Source organism: Conger conger, chromosome 4, assembly GCF_963514075.1.
Source record: "Conger conger chromosome 4, fConCon1.1, whole genome shotgun sequence".
In the NCBI taxonomy this organism is placed as follows: Eukaryota; Metazoa; Chordata; class Actinopteri; order Anguilliformes; family Congridae; genus Conger; species Conger conger.
The window spans coordinates 29,533,667-29,553,689 of NC_083763.1; the positions used below are offsets into that span (position 1 = coordinate 29,533,667).

Here is a 20,023-nt window from a genome sequence, read left to right on the forward strand (position 1 = left end):
TGTTGAGAGCTTTTTTAAATATATACATTCTTTAAATATAATTACAGCTGGACTCCCAATTTGTAATGCAATTAGCCATGCCCAACTCAAACACAGTAAGGGTTTCTCTTTGCTACCTCGAGCAGGGAGTCCTTTGTGCTATTTCACTGGCCAAGATATTTTTTCAAAAAAACTATTTTGAAGGGGACGTGGCAAAATATTTTTCAAAAATGAATCCACACCATGAGTCCAGCTTTGTAAATCCCTTAAAAGAACAGAAAGTTGCACTTTAAAAAAGGGACAAACGTGTGTGACCCGACACCGGCGCCAACAGCACTGCAGAATGAGCTCATTGTGCCCTGGGACCAGTGCTAGTAATGGAGGCAACAATGAACGTTTACACACTGCACTCCGTCCGGCCATTAGAGACTCCTTCAAGGCATGATGCGGAAGAATGACTGGGAGGGAGGGAGAGAGAAGAAGAGAGAGCAATAGTGCTGGAAGTCCCGTCCACCTGTGAAAAGCATGACTGACAAATCATTTTGATTGGAACCAGACAGACACGACGGACAGACAAGCAAGCAGGGCACGCCGGGCGATGATCCCACGGGTTTTCCGCGTGCAGACGTGGAGGGTCTCACCTATCGCAGCCGGGGCCACGGGGGGGCCCTGTCCGGGGAGCGGGGGTGGAGGAGGGGGGGGCGGGGGTGGAGGGGCCCCCGTGGGGGCGGACATGGACGGTACTGAAACAGCCGGGGCAGAAGAGGAGAGTCAGGCCCCCGTTGATACCCTTATGCATCGACAGGCCCGTCCGTGTCTGCACACACCCACACGTAACATACACTTGCACCAGTGGGCCTCACTCCTGGTTCTGGAGAGCCGCAGGGTGTGCTGGCTTTTGTTGTTACTTAACTGCTTTAATTGATCAATTAAGTGCTACATTAACTCACCTCACCCGGATTCTTGAGTCTGAACCGGTTGCTGATATTAAGGTGAAGACAAAAACCAGCACACCCTGCGGCTTTCCAGGACCAGGAGTGAGGACCACTGACCGACATATACACACATACATTCACACATGCACGCACATTGTTCTGCACACAGTTCTGCTACACAGGTTGGCTTGACACACCTTTGTGGTTGACAAAACCATCCTCTTCACACACCGACCTAGAAGAACTCTTTCAAAGCCCTTATGTGGCCTTCACCAAGTGAACCCCTATCTTTTTTGAGTGCTAGCTGTGAGCTTCCTGTCAATAACACCCTCATTTCAACATCCCCGTTATCTCCCAATAGGGGTGCATCCCAAAACTAAAAACTAAAAAAATCATTCATATCTCCCTTGTTTCTACTGGGGGATGGGGGGAGGAAATGAGTGGAGGAAAGGAGGATACATTTTTTACAGTATAGGGAAACACCCTATGACACCCCCATTTTCCTCTTTTTATCCTTTCAATGACACAACTGCTACAAATGAAGGGCATGAAATGAAGGGCATGCTTACATTATTTAGTTATTTATGTGTTATGAATATGATGACAGAATACATTGTACATATTTTACAAGCCAGTCATCTAGAGAGAGACCTTTGTGATGAAGAATCCCTTTCTCCGTCTCTCTCGCACACACGCGTGCACACGCACACGCGCACGCACACGCGCACGCACACACAGGCACATACAGGCACATACAGGCACATACAGGCACATACAGGCACATACCTCCACCCCTCCAATGGTTAACAGCAGAATGAGAGACTGGTTAACACTTAATAACGTAAAACTAAACTCTGAACTCAACTGAACTGAACTGAACTGAAGTAAGGTAAATCTTGATCATTCCCAGGTAGCAAATGTAGGCTTTGTTCCATGAACAATCTGCTTGCCCACAAAGTCAAGCACATGGTCTGACTGGTGATTTTCTCTGAGGCTACCAGCGCAGGTGGAGTCAGTGGTGCTGTAATACGGAAGTGGTGTTTGGCGAGAGGCATCACAAGATAACATGAGTTTCTCACATTGACACAGAGGACAGAGCAGAGCCGGGAGGCTGGAGGGAAGTGGAGACAGAAGAGGCTCAGTGCTCACCTGGTGCCATGGTGGGTGGAGAGGGCGTAGGCACGGCCAAGGGAATGCCCGCACTGCTGCTGCTCCCGCTGTTCTCGCGACTGCCGCTCCCCCCGCTGCTCCCACTGTGGAGACAGATGTAGAAACCCGCTGTCACATGCCCTGTGGCTGCGCAGACAGACACCCTACCCTGACCCCTGTATAATGACACCACACCATGGTCCCTACCGCCATTTTGCGACATCACGCACCTTGCTGCTCCCTCTCCCTATATTAAAAGCCACACTCACTGCACGTGTGTGTGACTTTTACACCCAAACACCCCCTGCCCAACTAGGGCAAACACACTCATCCAGTGGCAGTGCCTGGCACACTGCACCTTCCTCCATTAATGACATTCAGTGTGTATGTGTGCATGTGTGCGTGTACAAATAGAAACACGCATATTCCAGCAGAATGTAGCCATCACCCGATAAATAAAATGCTCTGCGATGACTTCCTTTGTTTGCTCAGGCATCCCAAATTATCAAATTAAATGGAACAGCTTGGTGAGGAGACAGGCATTCTTGCAGTCTATGAAAAACTGCTCTTCCAAACGAAGCAAAGCACTATGCTGCAGGACACAGGGAATATCACAATGCTTCCATATGGACCATTCCTGACCAGCTGATGAAATTTTCGGCTGAAATTACAACCCCCTACCCAATCAAAAAATGACAAAAACGAAAGATAGCCTCTTAAAGCATACCATAAATCCAACTCCAGATTGCAATGGCTAATCAATAAACAGATTTAATCTATGAAAATGACCTCCAAGCACATTAAAAGCAGTGCTGAGTGAATTATCAGAGGGCTAGTTGTAGAAAGTTGTAGTAGTACATAAAAGACAGCTATTCAAAACAGTTCAAATAAGCTTTGCAATAACTACTACGACCATAATCCATTCAGCCTACACACAAGTAACGAGCCAGTTTGGTAGAACACACAGAACTCACAAAAAAGATTCTGTGTTTATATTATTTACCAATTTTTTGATGGAGGCAGCATGCCCATGGGCAAGAGTTCTGCTGTTTTTTCTAATCAGCACCAAAGCCTTTTCAGCTAATGAAGCAGCTTCAATCAATCATCTCTGATGATCTCATCCTCTCCTCCCTTTCCTTCTCTCTCACTTTCCCCTCTCAGTGAAGGATAGCTGACACAGATAGCGATAGATGGATGCATTTATATAGCACTTTTCTCGTACTCAAAGCGCTTTACAGTGATGAGGGGAAACTCACGTCAACCACCACCAATGTGCAGCACACACCTGGGTGATGCAGTGGCAGCCATTTTGTGCCAGAATGCTCACCACACTTGACACAGGGACATCTTGAGATAACAAAGATTCCGTGCTTCTCTTTCTAGGCCACGGAACAGGGTTTCATGTGTGCCAAAGTCTTTTCCCTGACTGGAGGGTGACATGCTGGCCAGCTGAAAGTGGTCTTAAAGGAGACTGAGACAGGGCAGTGTGGTGCTGCAAGGGCACACACACTCGCATGTACTCATAGGCACTCACGCGCGCACACACACCCAGGATACAGGATGTCCTAAATCAAATAATGCCACGATCTGCTCAGTACAGCAGTTCTGTGATGAATAGCAGCCTTGCCGCTGCCAGTTTTACTTCAAATTTTGAGTTGAGACTGAGTTTAAGCTCTGTGCTGTTTCACTGACTTCCAAGTGTCTTAGCAGTGAGTATTACATCTCCCACCTGTGTGTCAGTGAATGAGACTTAATTGTGAGTTCTGGGCCTCTAATTGAGGGAGGCTGGGCTACCTGTGAGTTTTTGGGCCTCTGGTTGAGGGAGGCTATGTTACCTGTGAGTTTTTGGGCCTCTGGTTGAGGGAGGCTGGGTTACCTGTGAGTTCTAGGTCTCTGGTTGAGGGAGGCTATGTTACCTGTGAGTTCTACATCTCTGGTTGAGGGAAGCTGTGTTACCTGTGAGTTTTTGGGCCTGTGGTTGAGGGAGGCTGTGTTACCTGTGAGTTTTTGGGCCTGTGGTTGAGGGAGGCTGTGTTACCTGTGAGTTTTTGGGCCTGTGGTTGAGGGAGGCTGTGTTACCTGTGAGTTCTAGGTCTCTGGTTGAGGGAGGCTGTGCGCCCAGGGCTGTGCTGGCTGCCCAGGCGGGCGGGGCTGGTCATGTAGTCATTGGGCACCACAGGAGGCTTAACAGGTTCCAGGGTTTTGTAGGGTGTGTTGCGTCTGCCGAGTAAGGGGTGATATTTCAGTACAAGACCACGGAGAGCAGATCCAACCTCCTGAAGTATAGAGCCTCCCACCATAGAATAGAGAATATTACCAGAGATATTATACCCTTATAACAAGTTCTCACAAAGCTGGGTACAATAGAGAAGAGCTCCTGTAAACACAGAGGCATAAAGCATTTTGGTGTTGACTGCATCTCTGAACCCACATTTTGGGCGTAGTCCAAAAGTCTGCGGATACATGCAAAGTAAGCTCTCCAACGCAGTCTCAAAAATACCGCCGGATACACTTGCGCTTCGAAGCAGCGCAGCCCGAGGAAAGGCTTACCCGAGAGTGCCACGCCCTGGCATGGGTGGGCTGGGGGGCTTCTGCGTGGGTGGATTGGTTCTCGATAGTGTCCCTCCTCTGGCCGGCTGGCTGTTCCCCTGCTGCAGGGCAAGAGGTGGAGAGAAACACGTGAGGGGCCAGTGGCGAGTTGGAATCATGCGGTCCTATGCACATAGACCGTGAATGTTACTGCACAAAATGGAGGGTGAGGGTGGGTGTGGGTTCAGTGGTCTCCCAGAACCCAAATAGTTTTCGGGCCAAAAAATGTGTTTAGTTTGAAATAATGTTGTTACTTATTATATGTTATTTAATTTTGTTATTTTTTAAACTAAACTAAGAAGGGGACAATTCCCCCTGGGGCAATATGGGGTTAAGAGCCTGGCTCAAGGGCCCAACAGCTGTGCAGATGTTATGGTAGCTACACAATAACCACCAACTGGGGCTTCAACCACCAACATTAAGGGTCCCAGTCATGTACCTCAGCAACTAGACTACAGGCCGCCCCTGTTTTAATGAAACAGGCCCTGATAAATTCACAAAAGTTTAGAAGGTGTGTTCTGTCCAACCACAAACTTTTCTGCTAGCTCATGTTTGTGGATCAGTCTCTGATTTAGCTTCTGAAAATCATTCTAAATGTCACTTGAAGCCATGGGCGATTCAATGAGTTGCTAACTGAAAGCCAAGAAGCTGACAGAGTATATTTTTCATAGTGGTTAATATTTAACATACTGCATATCATTTTGACAGTGTGGTAAATTCAGCATGTAACAAATTTAATTTCCAAATGGAGAAATCAAAAAGGGAAGCATTTAAATTGCTCACAAACTTCCTCTGTTGTATCAGGACACACAAGTCATCATAAATATAATTAGCAGAGTACTACAGGATTTTTTTTTTCTTATTCAAATCTTTCTGGGAATCTAATCTGGGAAACCCCAAGTAAATGATGAAATTCTGAAATTAACCACTATGAGGGAAGCAAATATAAAGATGATGATACAGTGAGATACAAGTAAGATCTTGACAGTTTGTGAGGGATATAAATTGCAGGATCAGTAGAGTGGCAATGGCAGCCTATGAAAAGTGTACTATGGCATTATGAGTAATGTGATAAACAGCTCTTACCTTTGCTTTCAGCCACTTAATGTGGGTAGAGGAGAAAAGAGAGAGACAGAGAGAGAGCACGTCACAAATGCCACACCAGAGAGGTTAAGGGCCCCTAAGTGTATTGAAGGAGTCCTACATCTCCACAGCTCTAATTACACCTGGCTTAACTTTCGGCCCAATAAATTCTCCGCAGCAGCAATGGAATTTCGCAATTTTGCCAAACAGGCGAAAAACGGGGTTGAGCCATTTAAATGAATTTAAATCCACGATGAATTTAAATCCATGCCTTTGTTTTTAACAGCAACAGCAGCATTGTAGCTCCTGGGGTCATTAACCCGATGCCATCACAGTAATGTACCTTCCTAGGCGTCGTCAGTGTAGTTATGATATGTGCCATATTTAAAGTACAGATGAAGCTCTGATGTACCCTGGAGTCTTGAGGGATTACAGTCAGATGGGGTAAGGGGACCGCTCCACAGTGCGAATGAAAGAATTTAAAGTACCAAATTCATTATTTATGTGGGCAATCCAGCAGCAAAAGAAAATAGGCCATCACACTTAATGAAAATTGGTCTGAACCAACGCAAATGCAGGTTCAAATGTAAAAAAATAAAAAAATAAAGATAAATTCTTTATCTTTGGAAATTATTATATTATTATTATCATCATTATTGTTATCATTATTGTTGTTATTATAATTACATTACATTATTACATTATATTAATGGCATTTGGCAGACGCTCTTATCCAGAGCGACGTACAACAAAGTGCATACCCATAACCAGGAATAAGTGCGCTGAAAGACCCTAGAGGGGAGTACAATTTCAACTGCTACCTGCACAACAAAGATAAGGACCAGGGCCTATTTGACCATATTTTTTTAACATTTTTTAACCGCAACACGGTTGTATGAACAAACCCCTTAACTAGCCAAACACTGCTTACCTAGCCAAACTAAAACATCCCTATACACAAATTACAAATTATAATTTGTGTAATTTGTGTAATTATAATTATTATAGATAGTCAAAAGTCACCTGGCGGTCAAGCTGCACGTTCACGCCTGTTTTCCGTTCTGGTTCCTCAGTGGTGGAATGACTTGCCTACCACTGTCAGGACAGCAGAATCCCTCCCCCTATTTTGACGCAGACTAAAAACACACCTTTTCAAACTCTACCTTAGTCCTCCCACCCCTTTCTGATATCCCTATCCCTCTTGTCTAACCCCAAAAAAGATATATATATATTTTTTAAATTGCACTTATGATGACTATATGTTTAGAACAACACTTCATGTGTATTTTACTAGTTATGGATGAGATGCTTTAACTTGTGGAAGAACCTATGCACTTGTAAGTCGCTTTGGATTAAAAGCGTCTGCCAAATGACAAAAATGTGAAATGTAAATGTAAAAAGAGAGACAGAGCAAGGGAGAGAGCTTGAGGGGAGAGAGAGAGGAAAAGAAGAAGAGAACTCCACACAGGTGGTTTTGCTCTGTGCTTAAAGCTCATAGCAAAATTCTATTTTTTCCACAACATATTCAATTGTTCATAACCATACCCAGACACCTTAATTATATACTCAAAAGAAATTATGAAATTGTAAGACAGAAATTTTCCATCAACTTGGTACCAGTATGACATGGTACATGATGATGTCAGATCAAATGTATGTCAGTCAATTCTCCGTTCCTCTTCAATCAATATCTGCTTCACACAGCGGCGTGCATCCTCATGCGATATCCCCCTCTTCATCTGACGTAAGTTAAATCTCCTCCCCCACCCATTCAAAAATCCCCCAGAAAGAGCAGTTTCACCACGTATGTAATATCACGGGAGCTAGTGCTTGTCTGTAAAGTGAAGCCAAACACCCCCACAAGGCTGCCTGTATCCACATTACAGCGTCCGGGTCACTCGTAGAGAACCCAGCACCTCAGAGAGAGCTGACAGACAGCGTGCGATGGCCCCAGAAACCCAGGGCGTACGGAGCATTCGCTTTCCCAGCCAACAAATGTCTTAATTTACTGCCCGCTCCGGCAGCACCCTTCACGTTCTCTTCCCCAGCCCGCGCTCTATAAAGTCCCATTACTCCTCATTCTTTATTGCCCACTCTTTATTTTTACAGACACGAAAGCGTATATAACTTTTACCAGCGTTTATATGTGACATCGCAGCTAAGTCGTCAACCGTTCCCATATACCTCCACTCCAGTAACCCTGAAAGTGGCATCCTCTGCTATTTGAAGTTGAGGGAATACAGTTGAAGATATGCAAAATGTGTATCAAAACACAGGCGTGTGGTATTATAAAACCACTGCACGTTTCTGTACACTGCTAGCAATGCCACATTTCTCATTTGGAATGTGATGTCTGAAATGTGCAATTTTGCCACAGGTTGACTGATGAGGACCAAAGTTTTCAGATTAGAATTTTCATCTTTTTTTTTTTTTGCATTTTCTGGGCGAGTACAAAAAAAAAGACTTCAAGATACTCCAGAAACTGGACAAGAGCACTTGTAACAAACATCAAATAACAACATCTGACATCTCTCCTGCATTCCTGAACAGATGACTAGATTAAATGTCAGCCGATTCGCAAAACAAATCTCATCTACCGCACTGGCACGAGCAGCACAGCCGACACTGTGGTCAGATGACCTGGTTTTTACAGTACATAGCGGGTTTCACATCAGAGGAACGTCAAAAGACACAGGGGAGTACGGACGGACATGCATCACAGGAGCCTAAATCGCTTCAAAGTCTTCTCATGAATTTTATTTATCTACAAATACCTGCCAGCTCCTGTCATTTTGGCCGCTCAGGCTACGTTTGATTTGCTAGTAAAAAACTACAGATGACTACATTACAAGAATACAAAATATTTGGCTTTGTACAAGCCCCAGAAGTTATTTTTCATCTTGCGTGCCCAAGATAAAAATACTTTTTGGAACTTTGTGGGCTCCATCGTAGCCTACATTGGGAAGTATACACGTTGCAAAAGCCCCACCTCCCTTTGTCTATATAAGGAGCATGATCTAGTTTTTCGCATGCAATTCATCTGCCCTTTATAGCAGAGCTGGTGCGCGCAGTTATCCAAGATGATCCAATGGTGGATTGACTAATCAAATCGTGTTCACGTTTATGAAATGGAGTAAGGCTGAATGCTATTCATCAGAATTTGATGAGTGATTCGATGTACTCCTCAGCTCCTAAGCAGTTACAGCACTGGGCCTTCACTCGAAAAATGCTAATGCTAATGCTTAAAAAACTAAATTAAATAAAATGTTGGCTATTCATGTGACACGTTAACAGCTACCGTGTATACCCCCCACCAGATGTAAGAAACACATGGATAGAGGTCAAGCCACAATATTGATTCCCCCATGTATATATTCATAGGGGTGTGACAAATGGTTCTTTGAGGAATCGGCGAATAATTATGCTAAAGCCCCGACAGATTTTTTCAAACTAAAGCAGAATACAGTGCGATCCTCAGATAAATGCTTCAGATTTACATATAGGGTGGACAAAAAAATAAATAAAAATAAAGATATTTTTTTAATTTAACTATGCCAGCTCATTCCCTGTAGGATCACAGCAGGTACTTCTTTCAAGTGACAAGTGTGAAATTTGAAGTGGCGTTTCACTTCAGAAAGAGCAAAGAGACGTTAACAACACCGTGTTTCTGACAGGAGATGAATCTGCCACATGAAAGCACACAGGGGGACATTTCCTGCAGTGGAGCTTAAGGGACGGACGCCCACCAGGCGTTTGTTTTCTCAGGAATATCCACTCAGGGCTGTGGTAGATATCCACTGTGGGATTCAAGAAATTTTGCTAGAGCAAAAAGTCCACACCCAAATGTTGCGAACGTATTATAAAAACTGCAGGGACTTTTTAGGGTGGGACCACTCCCTTGCCATGTTACGCTTCATGATCTTCAAATATTTAATCAGCCTTCATCGACCATTTTGTGTGTGTGTGTGTGTGTAGGTGGGTTGGGACGTGTCACCTGAATCTTTAACGTCAGCAACGAGACTACTCAGTGGTCCAATGGGAATCAAGGTGCCTTTGGTGATTTGCGGTTAAATAAATGGAGTATGGCAGGAAAGGGGCTTTTAACCTGCATTATCATGGCTTATCATTCACCAAAACGACAACGGCAAGCAATGTACTGCAACTTAATTCAATCCCCCTGACAGGGGCAATCGATCGTTTGATTCATGAGAGGGGTGGAAGTGGTGGGGTTGGATGGCGGCAAGACCCGCCGTCTGGGATCTGATGTAATTAGCGTTGCCGTCCCGGGCCATCTAAACCTGATGCACTGAGCATGACTTGTGCTAGCGGTGGCAGTGACGTCACCTTGACCAGCGGTCGGTATATTGAGACTTTCTTAAAAAAGTACACATTGAGGAAGTCAAATTATAAGGAAGAACTGTCGACGAGGTGCCACTGTATAGCAGGGATCGAAGGAACACTGCTATTAAGGCGAAAAAGCGATTCCTTCTTCCCCCAAGGAGGAAGTTCAGTGATGGATCTGACGCCAGAGTGAAATACGAGCGGCTTATTGAGTGGCTCGTCAAGGATGCTGCTCGTCTATAAGTGCCTTTTAAAACACTCGTTTATACATCTACTAAAACGTGGCTTCACATTTTTAATGGAACGGCCATATCCTTCAAACAATATTATGTCCATTAAGGACTCTGATGTTTTCAGGGGTCGGTTACAGCACCCACAATCCACGGCACGCCTCTGTGTGGGTCAGGCTAGAGCAGAGTTTCTCAGCTCGAGTCCTCGGGACCCACTTGCCAGAAGGTTTTTGTCGTCAGCAGGAACTCACACACCTGATTTGATGACTGAGACAATCAAACCAGCGAAAATGCCCTTCATTAGTTAAATCAGGTGTGTGTGTTCCTGGTTACAACAAGAACCTTCCGGCAAGTGGGTCCTGAGGACTGAAGTTGAGAAACACTGGCCTAGAGAACGTAAAGGAGATACCCTCACCTTGACTCCATGGCCCACGTCATCCAGCACCGCGTAGTCTATGGGCTTCCGAATGTACCTCACAGGTCTCTCCATGTTGGCGGGGGCGATGATTTTATGGGTCCTCGCCGTGTTCTTGTTCGTCGTCAGAATTCCAATCTCCCGCCTGGCGACCTTCTCCTTGTGGATGTCCACAGTCTGGGATGAACAAAGACGGGAACGAGAGTGAGAGAAAAACAGATAAAGTAAATGAGAATAATAAAGGAAGCTGCAATTCACAAAGCCAAGCTTTTAATCCTGTTATACAGATAACACACGTTGACAAAGTCAGTTACAGGGAGTAATATATGCCAAATTGCATAATGACTCCATTGTGAACACATAATTTGTTTTGTGTCCGTGTTCGCTCCTCCAATATAAATGAACTATTGTAAGCAGCATACGCACAAATAGCATATAATGAACAGTCTTCGCGGTCTTTATCAATGAACATCTGGAGGGAATTATGGACTAAACCCCTGTAAATGTGGGCCAAAAGGTCAGACAGGATAATAGTGCTCAACTGCTACAACTCTACAGTGGTAAACAAACCTACAGAACATCCACCATCATCTACACTGGCTAACAAACCTACAGAACCTCCACGGACATCGTTCTAGCAAACACGACTCTAGAAATAATGAGAGAATGAACAGATAATAAACAGAGTTTTATTCTTAACCCTGGATTAAAGATGCGTCATATGTTAGTGGATATCCTGTGGGTCTGATAGCCATGTTGGTAGACCTTCTGTAAGTTTGAATGGTGTAGATGTGGTTTTATTGCTACTTTTGTTTGGCTATGTAAGCGGTTTATTGTTGTTCCTACATAAGTGTATATCATGCTTTCACGTTATGTTGTATAAAAACGGTTTTACAGATATAATCCATTGTCAAAATAATCTACATGGCTCAAGTCCTTATCTTTGTTGTATTCTTAGCTGTACTTCCCACTAGGGTCTTCCAGTGCATTTCTCCTTTTCATTAGCATTGCAGCAGTCCTCTTCCAGTTGCATTTAATATAAACATATGAGGTGCAGTATTTTACACCCCATAACACCCATATCTTTTGGTTACCAAGTGTCTAAAAGGCCTATTTGGGAACCCACCTGGATATATTGCAGCTTCGGAAAAACAAAGCAGAATGCATACTTCGTGGTGGTATTGTCATCAAATTTGAAACAGGATTTGCTCAGTGTTGTGGCTTTGTTTCTATGCCCACCAGGCACATCCACTCACTTGTTTCAGCAATATAATGATCAGGCTTGTGTTAAAAAAGACAGTACTAAAGAAGGGGTTAACTGAGGCTGCCAGTGTATGTCATGTGACCCTGCCTGCATGTGGCTCACTCAGCAGAAAGCCAACCACCCTGTCCACCCACAACTCCTGAAAACAGACCAGAAGACAGAGACACACAGCCCAATGGCAGCTTGCCACACGGCTTGGCTAGGGTGTGGCTCTCCCTGTGAAAACCTCCACAGAGTAGGACAGAGTGACCTAATTCACAGAGTGACGCTATTCGCAGAGCGACGCAATCTCGTTCATGGAACAGTGATGTCACTTACAGAAAGGAACAATGTAATTTACAGAACAGTGATGTCGCTCATAGAAATGCGATGTCATCTACAGAACCGTCACACTCAAAGGACAGAGAAACACCGTGATGATTCCGCTTCCTGAAAGAGGAGGTCATCACTAACGTCTCTCCAAAGCCCAGACGGCCAAAGGCTCAGAGCTTATCCATGTGTCTGTGGTGTTATACAGCCCAATTTCTTTAACATAATAAACTCCATGCAGGAGGTCTGTAAGGATATTTCTGCTGCGCAATAATGGTATGACTAAGCTAGAGCCTCGAGCCATGGCAGATATTCTAACCATAGCTGACTGAACCAGTTTGGATAGGACTGTTATGCGTTCCAGGACATTTGCTTACCTCAGCATCAGGAAACAGATCTGATTAGAGGCAGCTGACATAAGGCAACATTTGATTTTATTTGTTGTTAATTTGGTTCGCCGGGATCTTGTTGCCCTTGCATGCGTGCGAGAGTGCATAACCACATGTATGCAACATAGAAAGAGAGCGTGTTGAGGGGGAGCATAAATGTGTGTGCGTGCATGAGACAAACATAGTTTTGCGAGTATGTGTGCTTGTGTTTGTGAGTGTGTGAGAGACCGTGTGTATAACCACATGTATGTAATTTAGGAAGAATTGAAAAGATAAGTGTTGAGTGTGAGCATAAATGAGTGGGTGGATGACAAAGATAGCCTTTGTGTACACGTGTGTTTGTGAACGAGAGAATGATAGTGAGGGTGGGTGTGTGTGAGGAAGAGAGCACGTGTGTGTGCGTGGGTGTGAGCGTTTACGCGTATGTGCTTGTTGTGTGTGAGAGAGTGCATGTGTTGTGTGTGAGAGAGTGTTTGCCCATATGTGCTTGTTGTGTATGAGAGAGTGCACGTGTTGTGTGTGAGAGTGTTTGCGCATATGAGCGTGTGTTTTGTGTGAGAGTGCGTGTGAGTGTTTGCACGTATGTGCGTGTGTTGTGTGTGTGAGTGTCAGTGCGTGTGCGCGGGTGTGAGAGAGTACGTGTGTTACGTGTGAGAGAGTGTCTGCGCGTATGTGCGTGTGTGAGAGAGTGTCAGTGTGTGTGCGCGGGTGTGAGAGAGTGCGTGTGTTGCGTGTGAGAGAGTGTCAGTGTGTGTGCGCGGGTGTGAGAGAGTGCGTGTGTTGCGTGTGAGAGTGTTTGCGCGTATGTGCATGTGCTGTGTGTGCGGGAGTTTTGTGCATATGTGCGCGTGCTGTGTGTAAGAGAGTTTGCCCATATGTGCTTGTTGTGTGCGAGAGAGTGCGTGTGTTGCGTGTGAGAGTGTTTGCACGTATGTGCGTGTGTTGTGTGTGAGAGAGTGTCAGTGTGTGCGCGCGCAGGTGTGAGAGAGTGCGTGTGTTGTGTGCGAGAGAGTTTCAGCTCCCCTGCCCAGGCACTGTCTGTGACTGGCTCCCAGAGCCCCTCCCTGCAGCAGACTCTGGAGCACGGAGGAGCTGACCAGCCCACAGCCACTCATAATCACATAATCAGTGTTTACAGCTCCACCATGGCACCGAAGAGCCATAATGTTCCCCAAACACCAGCTCGGGCCCTTCCACAGATCCTGTGGGGAATCACGGAGGAATCGCTGCAATTCGCAAGCCTGCCAATCACTCATTTATCTTCGGCAGATAAGGACGGAAAGGCGTAATCACACAGGACTGCAGCAGCAATCTCGGGCAGAATAAATCGCAGGACAGCTGCTGCAAAAAAGGGAAGTGAGGAAAGAGTGACTTTACCTTCTTCCTGTTCAGGAGGAAGGACCAGCACAAAAGCTTCATGATGAGGTCACCCGAGTATACTTCCTGCTAACGCGCTGCGGCCCGTACTCTAGTACGACCTACACGTCGCTTTCTTTTAGCGCATTGGAAGGTTTTTGTGAGCTACCCACACATTTGTAGTTCATTTAGTAGTTTGTAGTTCATTCACATTTGTAGTTCATTCAGTAGTATGTAGTTCATTCAGTAGTTTGTAGTTAATTCTCATTTGTAGTTCATTCAGCTGCTGCCTGTGAGCAGCCTGAAGTCCTGCATTAACCAGCAAGGCACAGCGGCCTTGAGAGGAGGAACAGGGAGAGATATCTACCATTCTTTCACTGTGGGAGGATTTTGGGAGGTGGGGGGAGAGGAGAGAAGCGAAGAATGAGGGTGAAAGAATGCCAAACTCAATGCTTATCTTACAGTCCCAAACAAACAGGCCTCCGTTGAGGGTCACCCTTCTAAAGCACTACAGCTCCAACTGCTTTTCAGTTGCCGCCACGTCAACACAGAGTATCAACACATACGATGTAGTCTGCTCTGCATCAACCAGCAAAGCTGGCTAACATTTGGCCTTCCCCTTTTCTGGTATATCCTTCATTGACTTGTGATCCACTGAGTGGTTTACACTTTGATGTTGCACTGGTTCCAGACAAGGGGAGAGTTTGTGTCGTTCACTTGGAGTGTTTCCGAACTACAAATGCGCAGATAAATACGGCAGGGCCTGTAAATCATCCAGTGCGAGTGGAATTTGTGAGGCTCAGACAACCTTGTCGGACTCCTCAGGGGGAATATTAAGACTTCAAACACCAATACCGATGATGGGGGGGGAAGGAAAAGTTGATTGAAGTGTGTTGGGCCTAAAAAGCAGCTTTAGCAGGTCTCTCAAGCCTGGCAACATCATCTGTATGCATCATTCAGTATCTCCCAGCCCTGCGTGCAAAATTGTTTAAAGTTTGCCCAGTGCTCTCGAAAAAACCCTCCCCCTGTGCCACGGTGTGGGCAGGCCAACGGCACAGATGTGTCCACAGTTAAGAATAGCATGTTCTGCACATCATTATTTTTAGCCCAAAAAAAAAAAAAAAAAAAAAAAAAAAAAAAAACAAGACCACGCCTTAACATTTCAGCAACTGGTGGAACAGGCAAATGTCACCCGCTTCCTGTCTCCTTTAGAGCTCTTTGCAGACCTCCGAATGGGAGGGGGAGAGAGAAAGAAAGAGCGAGAGTGTGTGCGTGCGTGCATGCGCGCGTGTGTGTGTATGTGTGATAGAGAGAGGTTGTGTGTGTGTCAGAGTGAGTGTGTCAGAGTGTGTGTATGCGTGTGTGTGCACGCGAGGGTGTGTGTGTTGCGCTTGATGGTGTGTGTGTGTGTGTGTTCTATCAATTACTATGCATTGTCGTATAACTATTATAATGCTATGTTAAACATTTCAAGGCATTCTGTATTGTAAGTTTAATGGAATGTCTTTATGTAAAGCTGTGGCAACACATTGAAGAGCAAGAGAGAGTGAGAGAGAAAGAAAGACAGACAGAGGGAGAGAGAAAGATTGGGGGGGGGCTTGTGAGAGAATAACAGCTGCTTGCTAAAAGCAGTGTCCACTGACAAACCAGCCAAAGTGTCCAGTTTGTATTGTATTGTTCCTCCAGTTACTTGGATACAATACAATTTTCCCCTTAGCTGCATGTGTAACCCTACATGTTCTCCATTTTTTATGAATAGTTCTTACAGCAATTTCTGCTAAATTTACCGGTTTATATTTAATACTCAACAAGGCATTTGAATTTAACTGAATTGAGACAGACAGAGACAGAGACAGAGACAGACACAAAAAGGGAGATGCGCCTGGTTAAGGCTGATAACGAGTCTACAGCAAAACACATGAACGAGCGGCGATGACAGAGGGTCTTTCTGGATTTACGGCTGCGTTTCTGCGCTCCGCCCCCCTCTCCGAGATTTTCTCAGGACAGCGTAAGACGGAACATGTGAAAATGTGTCTGCGGAGAGAGCCAGGGAGGACGAGCCCGAACCTCTCGCCAGACTCGGAGGCTTTTCAGCAGAAAAAAAAAAAAAAAAAAAAACACAAGAACAATAGTTTGCAAAACCCAGTCGTTCTGGGAACTTGCAGCTACTGCCTGATGGAGATAAAGACACAGAAACGTCGGGATAGCAGAGCGGAGAGACAAAAAGGGAGAAGGAGAGAAAGAGAGGAGAGACTGAGGGAGCGCAAGAGAGGCGGGGGGGGGGGAGAGCTTGAGGAAGAAGAGATGGAAGGAAAGAGAAAAGGACACACCCCTGCACAGATGATCAGTCAACCGATTTATTTACACAAGGCAAAGAAAATTACATATCACACAAAAACACAGTCGCAAGGCAAGAAAGCACAGTCGGAGCAGATTGGATGTCCACAATGACAAAATATTTGGCCAAATATTCTGAACTCATAGCTAAGGAACGCACACCCAAGCAGGCAAATCTGGCAACCGTGATTTAAGCACACTGCAGTGCACGTGACGTAGTGGTAAAAACAAATTTCCTCATGGCTGAATTCCTAAATAAATCCCAAGAATAACAGAATTCCCCACAGAATAGGCCAGAGGTGTACAGCATTCACAGACTATCACGATGCACCCTGCCACTGTCTGTGGGACAAGTAAAAACACTTTTACATCGTTTTCTATTTTAAACATCTATTTTAGAGTATGTTGATTTTTCTTAACAGGGTGTTAATGCTTTCTTATCACTGATAAGTATATCATAATAAATCATTACACAGGGTTCTACTTCTCGTGGTTCCACAGAATTAGAAGTCCCATCTGTTATTTTCTGCATCCAGGCAACAGACACAGGATTCCTGAAAAAAGCGAGCTGAAGCTGACAGAGGGCAGAAAGAGGGGGAAAGAAGAAAAGGACAAATGGCAAGAGAGGATGGTGAAGGGAGAGGGGGAGAGAGAGACATCGTCATTCTATCGATCGTCTGTTCGTTCATCGGCTTGACGGCACCCTCAGTGGATTGGTCGATAGGAGACGGCGCTATTGAGTGTGTTTGAGTGTTTCTCATCGCCGAGCTACAACAGCGGCTCGGCCGATTACGCGCCATTCATCCTCCCCAGAGAAGCTTCCGGAAAAACCGAGAGAAATGCAGTCAAATCAGCTGATATAGGCCGGCCAACTCCAGCTTGCCAATACCTACATGAGTTTACATGAGATTGGGAAAGATTTAAGTAACCCAAAATAAAACAAGTGGACTTGTACACACTTCCTTATCGAACAGCGCATGCAGAAAATTAGACCGTGAAAGGTTTAGTTGCTCTCGGCATAATCTAAACATAGAGGACGCAAGACGTGATCTTTGCCATACGAACATCTGTCTCTTGTTTAAAGTCAAGCAGTCCGATGGAGGGAGATATTCAGCGCTTCGATTCCAGGTTATGACACCGTTAAGGGCCCTATGATTTACTCAACAGCTTTTGTGGAAGGAAAAATCCCTCGCTTGGCTTTTTTTAATGAACCGCATCACTCCCTCGAGGATGCGCTTCAACACCGGAGGAAATGAAGGGGGGCTTTCGGAGCCGATGAGAAGTCGTTGGAATGTTTGGGTGACTCACGAATGCCGCCTGCCAAACAGGGCGCGGATGAGCTGTTCGACTGAAAGTTCTGTCTGAGGGACAAGGAGCAGTTTGGGGGCGGTGGGTGCTTTGCAGAACAGTCCCCGTGGAACGGTTTTGGGGTTTCCCGCAAAGGCCCTGAGACCCAACCAAAAAAACGAACAAAAAAAAACCTGCTCTAAAAAGCGTGCGATACTAAATTTGGTGAATAAAAAAAAATCCAGATGAAGGTAGCATGAATTCAAAGACCGTGTCACTAAACACAAGAAAATAAAACTTCCTTTGGTAGGACACCTTGGTAGGTAGGATGAAATGCTAGAACTAGTTAACTAGTTCTCGATTAAATGAGCATTTCTTGAACTTTGTTCATGTCCATCAGTAACTATGTCAGTATATTTGGAAAGAGACGTTCCTGTTGAGTTTTTAATAATGTAAACTGTTGTGTGTTCTGGGATGGTTATATAGTACTCTGAGTAAGTGAAAACACGCTTTAATTTCATTCTTGGGTGAACCAGAACTGAAGGGCACAACAACTCCAGCCCAGCTTGGCCAACTGCTGCTAGCTAAATGTGTCCTGATCGACCCCCGAATTTACCCTATGCACAGATGGGCGCATACGTGCATATGCACATGCAAACGCGTACATGCGCAAGCACGGACCCAAGAGCACATATGCGTGCAGACGTGAGCGTGTGCACACGTACACCCTTCAAGTTCCCAAAGAGAAAACCCATTTTTTTAAACAAACCTCATTTTATTTATGTTTATTTAACTCTCCCTCACCATCTGCTAAAATGCACTTCCGTCCAGAGCATATACAGAGGGGTCACTCCAGGTCACCCCCAGAGGAAGAAGCTCTTACACACCAGTGTGCAGGAGAGAGAATGTAATCACTGTAGCAGGGGTAACATGCAGCACTAAAATGGAGAAAAACCTAATCATAAATTTGAAGGGGCACAAATAGAAATTAGCAAAGGATATATTCCGAACAGTGGTGAGAGTAGTCACTATGAAACAGCTTACCAGGTCATGTAGTGGAGGCAGAAATTCTGGGGGGTTTTGAAGACCAGGCTTGATACGGTGCTAGTTACCACCTAGCTTTTAAGTAAGCTAAGCATTAGGTGCACTTCAGCGACAAGGAAAGGCTAGCATTGCTGGGCTGGATGGCCTGTTCTTGTCATTATGTTGTGTTATGAAGCACACCAGGAGAACGTCTCAGCCAGAGTGACCCTGATGGCATTCAGCACTGGATACTCCCTGGCGAGCACACTTCCTCGTGGAGTCTCTAACCGAGGAGTAACACCAGCAGACACCTCGGGGGAGAGGCACCCGTTATAGCCGGAGCGCTCCGACACTCCACCACTAAAAGCGTTAGCTTTCAAAAAACAACAATACAAAAGCACTGCCATGAATCTTTTCAATGCGATGGCTCAGGGCCCCAAACACCCAGCGCTTTGTCTCGTCTCTGTGCACCAGACGAGGATGAATGAGAGAGAGAGAGAGAGAGGGATAGAGAGAGAGAGAGATACGCGTGAGGAACCTCGCTTCATTACTGCCAAGTGTCTCTGTGTCAGCTCATTACCTCCGCTTACTCTCCCACTCAACCCCCCCCTCACCCCCACCACCCTTCCGCTGCCGGCACCCTGCAATCACTCCCTCAGGCCTCACTTTCCAAACACTAAATACCAGCCATATGTCTATAACCTACACATTCTATATTTATTCACGCAGAATGAGAATATGCGCAGACTACTGTTATTTATTCCAATACAACTACGGTTCTAAAGCTGAACTCTGGGGAGCCCCCATATTTGCAGTTTTCTGCAATGGCTTCATAAATTTATATTGTTTGGCTTCTCAGTTACCACGAATGGTTTAATTTAGTGGTCAGGGTTCCGCAGCTCAGCAATTAAGGCCCCACAGATTTTATCTGTCAGTTGAAAATCAATTTGAAAAAGTAAACGTTCTTAAGGAAACATTTGTCACATAACAAAACAAATGTAAATAATTTGTTAATGTGTCTGAATAATTATGTTTGTTGTTGGGTCCTGTGTACAGGAAACTACATTCTAGGATATAACATTTATGATGACAAAATCAGGCTCAGCTTGGCCCGGTGTCTAATTAGGTTGCGCCAGGTTAGCGCGTGTGCATGCCGATGGCTGGCGATAAAACGTGATTTAGTGTAAATTGCTTTGGCAGGGGCTGGTGGTGATGGGGACAAAGATCCACACACCAGCCCCGCACTCACCATCACAGTGAGATAATACTCTTTCTGTGCGCCAATCACTGAGGAGCGGGAACAATAGAGCCATCACCTCTGCTGAAAGACATGGCTT

The 20,023-nt window shown here is 45.2% G+C and overlaps 1 protein-coding gene across 5 annotated transcripts in view; it reads right to left on the bottom strand.

Annotated features, from left to right (window-relative positions):
• The window catches only part of LOC133127304 (abl interactor 1-like), a 49,001-nt gene that overhangs the window by 9,305 nt on the left and 19,673 nt on the right, over positions 1-20,023 (bottom strand). For 2 of the 5 annotated variants that reach the window (XM_061240085.1, XM_061240083.1), the window contains exons 3-7: positions 10,722-10,898; positions 5,739-5,753; positions 4,614-4,714; positions 4,143-4,283; positions 2,064-2,167 (exon numbers count right to left, since the gene is read on the bottom strand). In XM_061240085.1, coding sequence (XP_061096069.1) covers positions 2,064-2,167; positions 4,143-4,283; positions 4,614-4,714; positions 5,739-5,753; positions 10,722-10,898 — 538 coding nt within the window. Of the gene's footprint in view, positions 1-620; positions 723-2,063; positions 2,168-4,142; positions 4,284-4,613; positions 4,715-5,738; positions 5,754-10,721; positions 10,899-20,023 lie in introns of all 5 variants that reach the window. The other 3 variants (XM_061240086.1, XM_061240084.1, XM_061240082.1) reach the window with 2 other exon arrangements.